General features: G+C 45.0%; 1 protein-coding gene across 1 annotated transcript; it reads right to left on the reverse strand.

Annotated features, from left to right (window-relative positions):
* Positions 1-8: 8 nt before the first annotated feature.
* Positions 9-13228, reverse strand: CLDN10 (claudin 10). The gene is made up of 5 exons (XM_005516444.3): positions 12943-13228; positions 6030-6191; positions 5783-5864; positions 1081-1188; positions 9-383 (listed from the first exon to the last, which is right to left on the reverse strand). The coding sequence occupies exons 1-5, from the start codon at positions 13160-13162 to the stop codon at positions 269-271; spliced, it is 687 nt and encodes a 228-aa protein (XP_005516501.2). The 5' UTR covers positions 13163-13228; the 3' UTR covers positions 9-268.
* Between the last annotated feature and the right edge of the window lie 622 nt (positions 13229-13850).

Genomic DNA, 13850 nt, shown 5'->3' on the forward strand with positions numbered 1-13850 from the left:
AAACTGAATTAGTAAATACCTCATTTATTTTTATTTTCAAGAATGCAATATCAGCTCATGATTGCCAGGTATAAACTTTACAATACCAACATCAATCTTAAAATATTATATAATAAAATTTACATCAATATGTAAAAAGCTGCAAGTTAATATTTTTAAAAGTCATTGTCTTAGTGGTAAGTACATTGGGGTTGGGCTGAGGGAAATCACTCTGAATGAAACGTACAAAATCACGTTTAAAAACGCTTTGAGTCTTCCAAGAGTGCAACTAAACATAAGCGTTCTTGTCAAAGTGCTTGGGTGGGGATTTGTCAGGGACACTGTTGTGGACCTTTGTACGAGAAGACATCACAGATGTGGCTCCATTATAGGCATACCCCCTCCTGAAGAGAAAAAAACAACCATTTACAGCTCGTCCTACAGACAGGTGACATCTCTGCATCCAGGCATCATAGTAATAAATCTAGAAGAAATGCATGGGAATGTAACTACAAATTTCAGGGGAGGGGGCACATTCCTACTCTGTGTGGTCCCATTCTAGTTAAACATTGCCACTCCATCTGTCTTTGCATCTGTCTTTACACTTTCCTGTAACATATCCCTCGCTCACAGCTAAGTAAATTAAGGCTTAATCATGAAAACTGTGGCAGATCCTAGGTGAATAGTAACTCCCTACAGCTGTTCCTCTTTGTTAGCACCCCTCTTCAGCTGCTGGAGGTCCCACTGCCACCACCGCTTGCTTTTGATCTGGTGATTTGAGATCAGAGAAACTTGTCTATCCAAGCCTGTAAAGCCACCTGGCCACTTTTCCTACATCAGTGAATGCATGGTTTTGCAGCTGTAGAATATTTATGAAATATATATCACAAGTATATATTTGTTCTGAGTCAATAGCTTTTCTTAATTACATTAATGGTGGATAAAGCATTATCCTTAAATCCCCTTATTTTCTTTTATGTGCACAGTCTTTATCAGAATCTCATTACAAAGTGTTTTGGAACAATAATCAAACTGCATACATATAGCAGGTAAAAATGCAGAGGTTTTGATTTCTTTCAGTGAATACAACTTGTGTTTTACCTTGCAGAATGACTGTTTTCAGCTATTGAGAAGCAGAATATAATGCCACCAATTATGCAGAGTGAAGCTCCAGCCCATCCAATGAACAAAGCTGCTCCTAATTCATACCTACAAGAAGTCAATAAATGTATTTAATAAAAGAGAGCATGGATTTAAGACGGTAATTTCCAGAATAAAACAACTAAATATTGTATTTTTCTTGAATAACTTTCCATTGACACATAAATTAATCACCACAAAATTAGCAGCTCTGCCATTCACCCACATTGTTTTCATTATTTCTCTCTGACTCAGGAGGCAAACTCTGTCCCTGCAGTACACTTGGGCAATGCTTCTCTCCCTGCTCAGCCAGGATTAGGGGTTAGGGTTAGGGAAAGGCCTGGCCTTTGTGCATCTCCTCCTGGATTGCTTTGCTGTGGGGTTACATCATTCTTTGACCTGCTTACAGCACCAGCTCCTCCATTTCAGTTTTGTTCCTGTCGGCTCCCAAATCAAATTGGACTGGAGTTTTTGCTGGGCCAGAGACTACAAATTCTGCCTATAACTCTCCTTAAGTTTCTCCTCTGGCTCTTGGGATGTCTGACTCCATCCCTCATCATCCACACACCAGCCTGCTTAAAACATGCGGGTTTGTACCTGTTCATAATGTGCATATGCAATATACATGCACATTCATGCAGTGTATGCATATGCATACACAGGTGTGTCTGGTGAAAGCATTTGCACCCACAGGTGCATGTTCCAGCATCTTTCTCCTTCTTCTGTGGCTGGATTCTCTCTGGAAGAAACTGCTCCCCAGCACATCCATGGGCAGACCTCCAAGTCACCAGCAATGGCCCCCCCTCTGCTGCCCGGGCCAGCCACAGACTGTTTGCTGCACAGAACTGCTCCCCTCTCTAAGAGGAGACAGTGGTGCTGTAGGAGCACCATCCCACAAAGTCCACATTCCTAAAGCAACAGTAGTATATGAAGGGAAAGAAGGGCGTTGGGAAGATATTCTTTTCCCTCAGTGGTGAAGCTTCAAGACAAGCAGAAAAGCATGGATGCTCCCTGTCTGCTCCATTCCCCAGTTCTTTGCCTGAGTACCACTCTTAAAGCATCCAAGGATGACCTGCATTAGGCTGCAGCCCAACATCTCCAGGTCTCCTATTCCTCTTATTCCTTTAGAACACACTTGTGTGTCTCTTGCTATTTCTCTGCTGCAGTTTCCCCTTAAGAAGATCTTTATCTCCTCCGGGCTTCTGGGATCCTGCATGGAACCAGAGGCCCCTGTCCCCCATTCAGCCACAATCATCACACAGGAGTCTGTGCTGTTCGAGTAGATGCTACTAAATTGATTTGTTGTAAGCTGTGGTGAGGCAGCCAAATAAAAGCTCCTGCTTGACAGCCTGCCTGTGCAACTGCAACACTGTGTAGTAGCACTTCTCAGCTAGTTCTGAACATTTCCATGTGCACAGGCCCTAATAGTACCAAAATACCTAACTGAAAATACCTGTCAGCTGTTCTGAAAAATTTGTATCTTTAAAAAACCACAGTGCAGAAATACTCAAAAAGAATCCAGTGAGGTGTTAGAAGACCCCAGACCATAAATCATCACTGGACCAAGAGGCACATGCAAGATTCGTGAAGAGCACGTGAGGATCAGGTGTGCAGGCTGTGAGGAGATAAAGACCCAGGGATTCCTTTGTTCAGGCTCCCTCTTTGGAGACACCAAGCTCAAACTGAAATAAACTGACTCTGCCTCAGAACCCGCCCTCAACACCAGCTTACAGACCCAACACCCAATTTAAGCTGGGAACCATGGCTCCTTCTACCCTGGAAAACTCTCCACCCAGTCCTGGTGTCACTTCAAAATCTGCCAAACCTGTAAAATTTTAATCCTATTTATGCTCACATTTCCAACCACCTTGCTATGGTTTTCACATAACTCAAGGAGATTTCTGTTTCTCCAAGAACAGGGGGTTCTCTGATTAGAAGCAGAGCTCTACATCAGAGCTCATCACCTAAGATCCCATTATAGTCAGCATGCAAGAAATACACACAAAGTGCACTTCTAAAACACTTCTGAAGCACCTCTTCCTGTAAAATCACCTGTAAAAGCAGATCAAAGGGACTAGCTCAGATGTGAGATAAGCCCCCTCCTGGGGAGCCCTCCATCCCTACAGGACTTCCAGAGCACACCTAAGGTATGAGGACCAGGATTAGGCTCCCCACAGAAGTCGATGCAGATCACCACAGTACTGGAGAACAGAGCTGGACCAAGAACCAGGAAGGCTGTTGCAATAACAACTTATTTGCCAAGAACATTTGCCTAGAAAGTGGGAAACACAAGTTTCCATATTTTTATCTAACAACACAAAATGGTTGACCAGAGACTGAGGGATTTAAGGAGACCAAGCGCCATCTTCCCTCCCTGAAGCTCTTCAATTGTACAGAAAGAAATCATGACTATATTTGATAGAACTGGGTAGAAAAGGGGTACCTGAGTGTTACCTACTAGTTGGGACAGAAGACATGGGGCTCAGCCTTTGTAGCTGGGATTGTTTGACCTTTTGAAGCAACATTTGTTACTATACCATGATTAAACAGATTGCGTGTATGGCCCTTCTCTGGTGACTGCCACACCGCCAGGTTAATGAGTTGCAGTGCTGTCCTGATTGGTCTTTCTTCCACATCTTCAAACAGAGAAAACAACCCTTCTAATTTATACTGATACTTACGAGGAAAACTCACGACTTTCAGTTGCATATCAATGTTTATATGAAAAGTTAAATAATTTGGACAAACAAGCCTATTTATCAATAAGAACAATCATGTTATGAGAGTTTAGACTGTGACGAGGGACAAAAATGAAAAAGACTATAAGAATTAGAGTTTATTCAATTAAAAGTAGTAAAGAAGGCTGGAGGGAAATCCTGATGGCTGACAAAAGGTGCTGAACATCTTGTGTCATTTGTTTCCCACTAACAGCATCTCAAGCCTGTTGCTGACACTGCCAGAATAAATTCAGGAGAGAAACGTGCAGTAAACGGCAAAAGGTTAAAAGGCGGAAACCTTCTCTCGGTGAAGAGACAATTCCAAATTTCTACAATATACCAGCACATTAAATGCACCTGCAATGCATAACAAAGTAAGGGTTTGGAGATGGCAACAAAATGGAAATTTTACATCGGTTGAGAAAGGAAGGAGATGAATGCCACCATTAATTCAGTCTAATGCAAGGTCACTGCATGAGCTACATGCATGGTGCACAACTCCAATTAAAACTTCAGGATTTCCTCTCTGCCTTTATCTTTGCAGTCATGATTATGTATGCCCACAGCTGAGCTATGCTGGTTGTCCACAACAAAAGGTAATTTCTGGAGAGGATGTTTTACTACCATTATTTCAATATTTAAACTGGATTTCTCATTCCTTCACAGTGAAATTCCACCATGAGGTTTGCCTGCTCTTTTGCAGCAAAGGGTAGGAATACAGTGTAGGAAAAGGACTTCTGTCAACCATGGTAATTTTCACTAAGAACAGCAAGCCTCATGAATAAACTTCTTTCTATATAGTCAGGTTCCATTTTCTTCAAAGAACCTCACATCCTTCTTTCTTTTGGAGCTCTTTCGATCCTGTCTTCACTGCATCAAATAAGCAGAGGCTATAGGGGAATTATGGAGAAAACTAATACTGTTTCAAGACAGGAAAAGCAGTGTCAGCCCTACTTCAGATGTAGATCCCTTTAGTGTTATTTATTCAGGCTATTTTCTTTCTGTCAAAGTGAAACATAAAGGCTCAGGGTTCCTTACTGATCCCTTACTTGGGTCTCAAGGAAATGTATAGCCAATGTTTGACATATCCTGGAATCACTGCCAAGAAAACTTTAAAATCTTTGCCTTTGAAAAAAAGAGTTTACACCATGTGAGAAGGCAAAACAGGAAAGTCCATGATGCAATAATTTACAGCCAACATTTTCAGATTTGGTAGTTAAGATGTCAATCCAAAATCCAAGCGTTGGTTTGTGGTTTGCTGCTTTTGCAGGACCTGAGAATTTGCACAGCTTTAAAGGGAGTCTTTAGGGATGCTTATTATCTCTGGTGCAGATCCTAAAATTTTATGGATACTCACTCTCTTAAATTTAATTACAAGTATAGGCAAAGCATTTATGTTAGTGCTTATATAATCATGGGTGTTGATAAGGTTTATGATCCAAATTTCAGTCAGTTGGATTTGAAAATCTGTCGGCAAAATTGCACCAAGCCTGCAGAAACCTCTCCTCAAGAGGAATCAAGATTGAGCAGTGCTCGACACCTTTATGGCAGCCACCTTCTATCAAAGGCTCAAGGAAATACTTTTCTCCCTTCCCTACTGAATGATGAAGCTAATGAGCCCCTCTGTCTTGTGCTATCCTCTTGCTGCACACCTCTGGCATCCAGGCAGGCTTCACTCCCAATTAATGCCAGCTGCCCTGTCAGCCCACAGTAGAGCTGGGCACATGGACTGCAGAGCAATCACTGTGCAGCAAAGTGTTTGTTCCTTGAATTTCAGCACCTGGTTGCTCCAGTTAGAAACTGGGATTAAGTAAAACTGCAGCCCACTCTCCTCTGCCCAAGGGGAGAAGCAGCTGCTCTTTGTCTCAACAGACTCTGTGTGTTGAGTGTGCAGTAGGAAACATGAGGTCTACTTGTTTGATTTATGAGTATAGGAAAGTACTTACTTTTGTGCAACAAAAGAAGGGTCAAAGAACTCAGACGTAATCCTGTTTGCATACAGGGAACAACTAGTCATAGAGCACAACCCTGAAAAGCATAAGACAAAACCATTCAGTGGAGCTGGCAGCAGAGCTTTGGGCCTGACCCTGAAGTCAACGAAGTCATGGAGGGTTGTGCACAGGTTTCTGTGGAAAGGAAGCGGCTCCAGAATTACTTCAAATATGCAAACTGATAGAAATAAAGTATATTTACCAGACAGTATGAAAACCAGTCCAGCTAAACAAGCTATTTTTGCTTTAGTCTGATCAGACCCTCCAACTTTTGTACATTTCATGCCAACTAGTCCAAAAATGGCACCAAAGAAGCCCAGGCAGACAGCGGAGATCATCAATCCTCTGCAGGCTTGGATGTAACCTGTAAGAGAAAGAGCAAGGCTAATATGAGAACTGGGACCACGACAAGTTTTTCTATAGTTTCTCTCCCTCTGAGCAGCATCAGGCACTCATTATTGCAAATGGAACCAGATTTTGGCTGCAACAGTATCACTTTGCCACTGAGTGTGTTCTTCTAGCTGATGTGTGCCCTTCACAGGGCATCATCACGTGTGCCCAGCTCATGAGAATCTTACTATGGCACTCAGGGCTCCAAAACATTATCTCATGGCACTGGGTATAGAATCTGCAAGGGGTTGTATCCATGAGGTTTGTAAGAGCAACTCCATGTGGTCTGATATGGGGCTGTCACAGGTCTCAGAGCCACCCTGTGCACTCAAAGCAAGCCTTACATCAGTCCTGCTGTGTGTGTGCGTCGCAGGTACAATATGACCGGCAGTGAGGCTGGCAGTAGTGACCCTGGCTGGGGTCCTGAGCTTTCCTGGGCCTGCCTGGATGTGCCACTGATTTGATTTGGATCCACCCATAAGGCCCCCATTCTGCAAGGAAGTCAGCCAGGCACTCAGCTCCATGGACAGCAGCAGTCCCTTGGGATAAAACAAATCACTGCCATATTTAAACCTCAACAAACAGCTTGCACCTGGCTTCAGCTACAAACAATTTGGCTGTGCTGCCTGGGACTGCTCCCAGAGGGACCTCCCAGAGCAGGACCCTTCTACGGGACAATGGGCTGCTTGGCTTCTTCTCCCTTCCGAGAATATCTTGTAATTGAAAGACTGTGATAATCTCATATCGCTGCTTATGGGGTGGAACGCTGCAATCTTACACAGCTGAATAACCATCACAAGATGTTTTTCTTCATAACCTGTTGTTACATCTCATTTAAAATGAAAATGAACTCCCACTATTAGGGTATTCATCCTTTTTGCTTTGATCTCCAGTGGGTGGAAATGTTGAGAGCTAAACCACATTGTCATTGCCTATTACACCAAATTTTATGTAATAATAAATAAACAAAGAAAACCCACCAAACCCTGCATAAAAGTTTTAATATGTAAGAAAACAATATATTAAAGCAGGAACTAGAGGACATCTGATGAAAATAGAAGGCAGCAGATTCAAAACAAATTTTGAATGTTTTTCAACATGCTTGTTTGTAAAACGAAGCTGTGGAATTCCTTTCTACAGGATGTGTGGACACTAAAGTTTTTAGAGACTCAAAAAGAGACTGGATACGTTCCTGATGGAGAAACCTGTGTCTGGCTGGCAGGGCTCTGAGATGCAGATAGCTACCGCAGACACTTGGCCACCTTCTGCGATCCTTACTGCCACCTCCTTTAGCCACTGCTGAAGGTGTATCAGCTCTAGGATGATGGCCCTGTGCTTCAACAATGCTTTAAATCCCCCTCTGATTCACAGCTTTGAGCAACAAAGCAATTGGTAGCACACAACACCCCATTTTAGCAGGCTGAACCTGGGAGCTATGCTGCCTATCTGTGAACACAACCTACTGGCATTTATCTACCTCTGCTGGCACACAGACAGACTTCTTTCCTTTGCAGCATGCTTCTGTAGCACACCTGCTCAAGAAACACACAGTCAATGAAATAAGTGTGACTGTCATACGGCTCACATGTTGGAATGTAAGAGAGAGTGATTTGTGCAAGACTCGGGTTTGAAGACAGCAGCCTTGCTTTGTTAATTTTTGCTATAGGCATGGAAAAGTTGGCTTATGCTGCTTTAGGTGGTGTGTAATGTATTTCTTGTAGTAGACAGGTAAAGCATGAGGTGAAGACTGGAAAGGAAGCTATTATTTTTGACAGGTCCAATTTATTGACAGTGTTAGTTAGCTAATTGACACATTAAAGTGCTGAACCATGAACATGTTTACCCGGAGGTCCTCTAAACTTTTATTTATGTCTGAACCTCCTAGGAAAACCAGTAAATATTCACCCCAACTAAAATATCCAGCATTTGTTAGTAACCACAGGGCTGAAATTCAGTTTTTCCTGAAGGTCAATACACAGTTTTAAAATAGGTAGAGGGTAGTGAGACAGCAAGAAATAATTAACTCACTCACTCAGAAATCATTTTCAATTATAAACAGCATGAACTGGAGGACTGCTCAGTTCTGCTGAATGAATAACCTTTCTCACTAAATAATTCACCAAATTGGGCAGGCCAGGTATAGCAGGGCTTGTTTCAGTTCACCAGAGCAATCAGCCAACTGGCACACATTTTTAAAACAAAATATAGGGGAAAAAAAATCAAAATTTACACCAGCACTGTGGAAAAGCAGAAGGCTTTAGTAGCCCCATAGGTTGATTGGAGCATTAGGAAGCATGAGAGGTTGACATCAACCTTTTCACCAAATCTAACCTCCTATTGTTTAGATACTAGATTCAAACTCTGCATAACATTTGGCTGTAAGAGGAACTAAACCTCTTTTTTGCTTCCAATAAAGCAAGATTATACTGGTCACCAAGACAGGGCTTGAAGAAAAGGATCTGGGGAGACCTTACAGCAGCCTTTCAGAAGCTAAAATGGGCCTACAGGGAAGCTGGAGAAGGAATTTTTACAAGAATGTGTAGTGACAGGACAAGGGGAAATGCCTCTAAACTGAAAAAGGGCAGATTTAAGTTAGATATTAGGAAGAAATTCTTTACCATGAGGGTGGTGAGACCCTGGAACAGGTTCCCCCAGAGAAACTGTGGGTGCTCCATCCCTGGAAGAATTGAAGTTTGGATGTAGCTTTGAGCAACCTTTACTAGTAAATGTCCCTGCTCATGGTTGGCAGGTTGGAACTAGATGGTTTTTAATGCTTTAATGTCCATTCCAACCCAAAACATTCTGTGATTCTATTGTAATGAAGAGGAGTGTAAAAGGGAGCTGCCTATTTTTTCACAGTCCTCCACTCAAGACTAAAACCTGTCCTTTTCCAAATGTTTATTGTCTGTATTTGCACCAGCTCCTGCAGGAAACTTGTCATGTACATACCAACCAGCCAAATGAAGCTCCCAAGCAGCAAAAAAGCCATGTGTTTTAATCAGACAAGCAGACAAACATGCATTACTCATAAAGTCATGTTTAGCAGCATTCCAAGAGAAACCTATTTCAAGGTGGGTTGTTGTCTTTTGGTTTGTTTTTTTTTTTTTTGTTTCAAACAAATGTGTTTTGTCTTGCACTCAAATTAATCTTGTTAGAGCTTCATCTTTCTTGCCTCACTGCTCACACTTGCCTCATGCTTACAAAGAGTTAGAAGGCATTCACATATTCGTGTCATATGACACTATGGAAAAAAAACAACATATATGCAAAGTTCTGGGGGCTGCCACTTTCACAATAAATGCCTCTGGTGACATTTTGCAGTCTGCATCACGTGAAGTGTAAGAGGTTGCCTTACAGATACAGCACAGATTCCTTCCAAAAGTACACACCCATTGCTTTTGTATGTCTTTCGAAGCTCTAATACCCTCTTTTAGCTCATAATTGAATTTTTGTTCAGCTCTGTTCTTGCAAAAGGTCATCAGATCCACTATTAGAAACATGGAAACTGATATGTCCTCTTCTGGGGAGGTGGTTTCATCAGTAAATTTCTACCTAGCACCAGTGGCACAAAAAGTAAACCCGAAATTACTTTAAGCCCCACAGACAGGAAGAGCATTTTTGCTTGCATACAGAATGTGGGCTCAGCACTTAATGAGGGCTGGCCAAATTGATTTCTTCTACAGGAATGCATAAAGGTGGAAGGGGACCACAAGCAATTTTCTCTGGAAGCCGTCCATGTGGAGTGAAGGTCTGAAAGCCATCAGGGCAGTCCCACTGCTGTGCCATCCCACAGCAAGCCGGGGAGGACAGTCCAAGCCCACTCCATGATAGAAACCAAAACAAAGGGTAACCCTTGAGCACCCCTGACCTGAACTATGACAGTGCCTCTGAAGAAGGAAGGACTTCTCCTGCACTCCACAGGAGAACTCCAGCAAGTGGTGTGGAATCATAGAGTCATTGAGGTTTGGGTAGGGAGGGACCTCAGAGGTCATTTAGTTCCTAGTCCCTACCATGGGCAGGGACACCTCACATAGACCAGGTTCCTCAAAGCATGGTCACACCCTGATTTCTTTCCCCCTCATTTTGTCTCATCCCCTGTAAGACCTGAGCAGTCTCGCAGGATAAGAAGTCCAGCTTACTTAGAGGTTTCTGATTTGACCAAAAGAAATATTTCTGTAGAAAAGGAACTGCTCTGAGAGGCAAATCCTCTCTGTCTGCATGACAAAGGAATGGAGCAGAGCCACATTTCCCTGAGACAGCAGAAATATTTTCAGGAATTTTCCAGTAATGCTCTGCCATGTCAAGGAGAGCAACATGCATCTTTATAGGGTTATTGTTTCTGCTCACAAACATTTTCCTGAGGGAAAAAAAACAAACAGATCTGCCCTGTTTGAATCTTCTGAGTCCCCCACCTGAGGATGAAGTCAGGAAGTTCCCACATTCCCAGTCACAGGGTTTGGGATCCACCTTAGACATGTAAGTCTGGGCAAAGAGGCAGAGGAGGGAAGGAAGAGGTTAGACAAGGGCTGAGACAGATTTGTCTACTTGTTGAGACACAAATTCTTTAAGCCACGAGTGACACACCGCAGCCCTGGAGTGCACTCCCCCACAGGGGAAGGGTTGGGGTGAAGAGGGGACATACACACCTACAGTCAGCTGCTGACAGGTTCTCTGCAGAGCCTGTAACCACAAGGAAGGGAGTGTGGGCTAGACTCTCTACTGAAAGCACCCCTGACTGCAGTGCTTGCCCCTCTGACCCCACCCAGCTTGCCTGGTCTATGCTGGGGGGGTACATCACTCTCCCTCCAGCCTGCCTTTCATTCACATCATGCCTGGGTACCAGAATCTGGCCCCACAGCATTTAAAGATGCTGTTGAAAAACACTGAAGTCAAGAACTTTCCACTACTGATAAACAACCTGGCCAAAAGTACTGGGACAGGGCCTTTCTAGGCATGGATTCCAGATTCACTTCTGTCCAAAATGAGCTGAAGGCTCTTTCACTGTGCACAAGGCACCTCGGAAACTCATTCTTTGGCCAAGTGGAACATGCTACCCAAAACACAGTTTCAATGAACAAGTATTTGAGGGAAAGGAGGGTAGGGATCTTGCTGTCAAGTGTTACCTTCTTTTTGAAAATTTAAATGTTCCCAATTTGGCATACTTTGTAACTATGCTTTTCTTACATTGAAAACAGATACACCCATACCTAAAAGAACAGCTGAACAATAGATTCAAGGGATCCAAAATGTTCTGCACCAACAATCACTCCATGCCTGCCTGCCCAGATTTCCGTGCTCCTTGCCAGTCCTGGAAACTCCACTCTCAGCTGCTACACCTGGCCACAGAGTGATTGATGTCAATGGAGCCCAGCCAGCTCTCCTATATCTTCGGAGGAAATGGCAAATCCCTCTGCCTCCACAGGGAAGGGTCAAAAGAAAGTCCGGGAACAGCATTTCTCCCTCCAAGGGAAGCATCCTGCAAATAGTGGTACTTAAGGGCTGCTTTTTGGTATCTTGACCTCTTTCAGCCCTTTCTACATACAGAGGTTAAAGATTTTCTGATATTGGTATTAACGTCATGTTCATTTTAATCCCTGTTACAATTACTATTAATCTCTGTTAGTGATTAGATTAACAGACCTTCCTTTCCTTTTAAACAGAGCTTTTACACCAAAATACCTTCTCAGACTCCAGTGCAAAGGAAATGTCTTGCCAGATTGTGAACAGTAGGCATGATCTTTTGTGAGTATCAAAGCCATTGGAACACTGCATATTGCATTCATTTATAACTGTAAAAACTTAGAAAAGGTGCCATAATTTTAGAAGCCTTTCCTCCCTTTCTTTACAGTCACTCCTGAAGACATAAACCTTTGTCATACACACTTCTCCTGTTTCTATCAGCCATAATCAGTGTGGATTTATCAACTAAAAGTTTAGTTGTAACGATTTCCTGCAGTGAACCAGTTTCCCAGTACGGCCTCCTGAAAGGGCAAAAATGTTTTCCCTTAACCAGGGAAGAAACGCAGCACCAACTCAATCTTTGGTTTCAAGCCCTATAGCAAAACTCTTCGCTTCGCTTCAAAATAACACTGCCCTAAAGCTGAGCAAAGCTATGCATCCCTTCTGCATACCTTTGCATCCCTGACTGCCCCAAGCTTTCACACTGTCATTTATCAATGAAGCAATTACATCTGAGTTAATAACCACTTAGCAAAACCAGCAAAGGAACATTAATTAAAACAAAACGACGCCAAGGCTTGTTCTTTTCCACCGACCGTTGCGTGGCTGGCAAAACCATAAAAAAGAGGAATGTCACGACAGTCGGAAAATAAATCGGGAAGAAAAATTTGCCTGCATTCTTCTTGTGTCAAATCCACACACACACTCCTCTGATGGGGAAAGGCAGGTAGTGACAGCACGAGAGGCCAAAACGGACACTTGGGCACCGCATATAATCTCAACTAGTGGGGTTTGGGGAGGAAAAAAACCCACTTCCACAGGTGTGCATAAGCAGCCTGGGGACACGAGGACACCTGCCCATGAGCCCGCGGGGGAGCCGCCTGCGTCCGGGTCCCCGCCGCCCCCCCGGCCCCGCTCGGCGCTCCCCGACCCCCGCTGCCCGCCCGCCCCGCCGAGCCCGGCCCGGGAGCGGCCCCGGGAGCTCCCGCAGAGCGGCACAGGGGACACCGGGGAGGTGTCGGGGTGGGGGTCAGCGGGAGCCTGACCGTCCAGCGCCAGCATGGATGGGAAGTCCTTGCAGTTGGAGACGCCGGTGGAGTCGGTAACGCATGTCTTCCAGAGGTTGGCCCAAAAGGTGGCGGTGGTGATGACCGTGCCATCGATAGTGGACACCTTCCAGTAGTCGGTGGGCAGCGTGGAGGAGACCAGCACCCATCCCGAGATGGTCAGCAGGAACGCGATGATCTCCGCCGACGTGCTCGCCATGAGCCCGGCAGCAGGCGGCGGGCGGCGCGGAGCCGCGGCGGATCCCGGCGGAGCCCGGGGCGGCGGATCCCGGCGGCAGCGGAGGAGCCGGGCGGAGCCGAGCCGAGAGCGGCGGGGCGGGGGCGGCGGCCGCGGCAGCGCAGCCCAATCAGCACCGGCAGCTCCCGGCATCGCCCCGGGACCAGCCCCGCCCCGCCCGGCCCCGGCATCGCCCCGGGCTCCCAGAGCGGACCCCGGCCCGGCCCGGCGGCGTGCTCCCCGGAGTGGCGAAGTGAACCAGACCCAAAAGCAAACCGCAGCGCGACCTGTAATTTGGGGTTAGATTCCCCTTCCTCTGCAGGTGCTCGTGCGGGAGCCGGGAGGGGGTGGCAGCAATGGGACAGGTGCGTCCTTAGCATCTCCCCAGCTGCAGGTTTGCATCTCTTTCCGTATGCCCCCCCGGGCCATCCTGCCCACAATCAGCCTGGCCAGGAGGATGGCTTTGAGGAATGCTTGTAGAATGCAGGTGCAGGTGCCGACCGTGAGCGCACCATATTCCTACAGGGACGTAAGCTTTTGAAATGTGTAACAGGTTTTTTTAATCCTCTGAATTTCAGCTGGCCCCTGATATTACCCAGCCACAGGTGATATAGCGCTTGATACCTGTTTTTGCAATGTGAGGTGATGAACTTGGGATTTTCTACTTCAG

Source organism: Pseudopodoces humilis, chromosome 2 (assembly GCF_049639895.1).
Source record: "Pseudopodoces humilis isolate 2021_Gansu_Grassland_sample_001 chromosome 2, ASM4963989v1, whole genome shotgun sequence".
Taxonomy (NCBI): Eukaryota; Metazoa; Chordata; class Aves; order Passeriformes; family Paridae; genus Pseudopodoces; species Pseudopodoces humilis.

What these genes read in the sequence shown, in the direction of transcription:
- CLDN10 (XM_005516444.3), bottom strand. Translation starts at nt 13,162, where the DNA reads ATGGCGAGCACGTCGGCGGAGATCATCGCGTTCCTGCTGACCATCTCG. An exon ending in ACTGGTTTTCATACTGTCTG is followed by an intron (nt 5,865 to 6,029) that starts GTAAATATACTT and finishes TATGCTTTTCAG; the next exon opens with GGTTGTGCTCTATGACTAGT. An exon ending in GAAAACAGTCATTCTGCAAG is followed by an intron (nt 384 to 1,080) that starts GTAAAACACAAG and finishes TTTTCTCTTCAG; the next exon opens with GAGGGGGTATGCCTATAATG.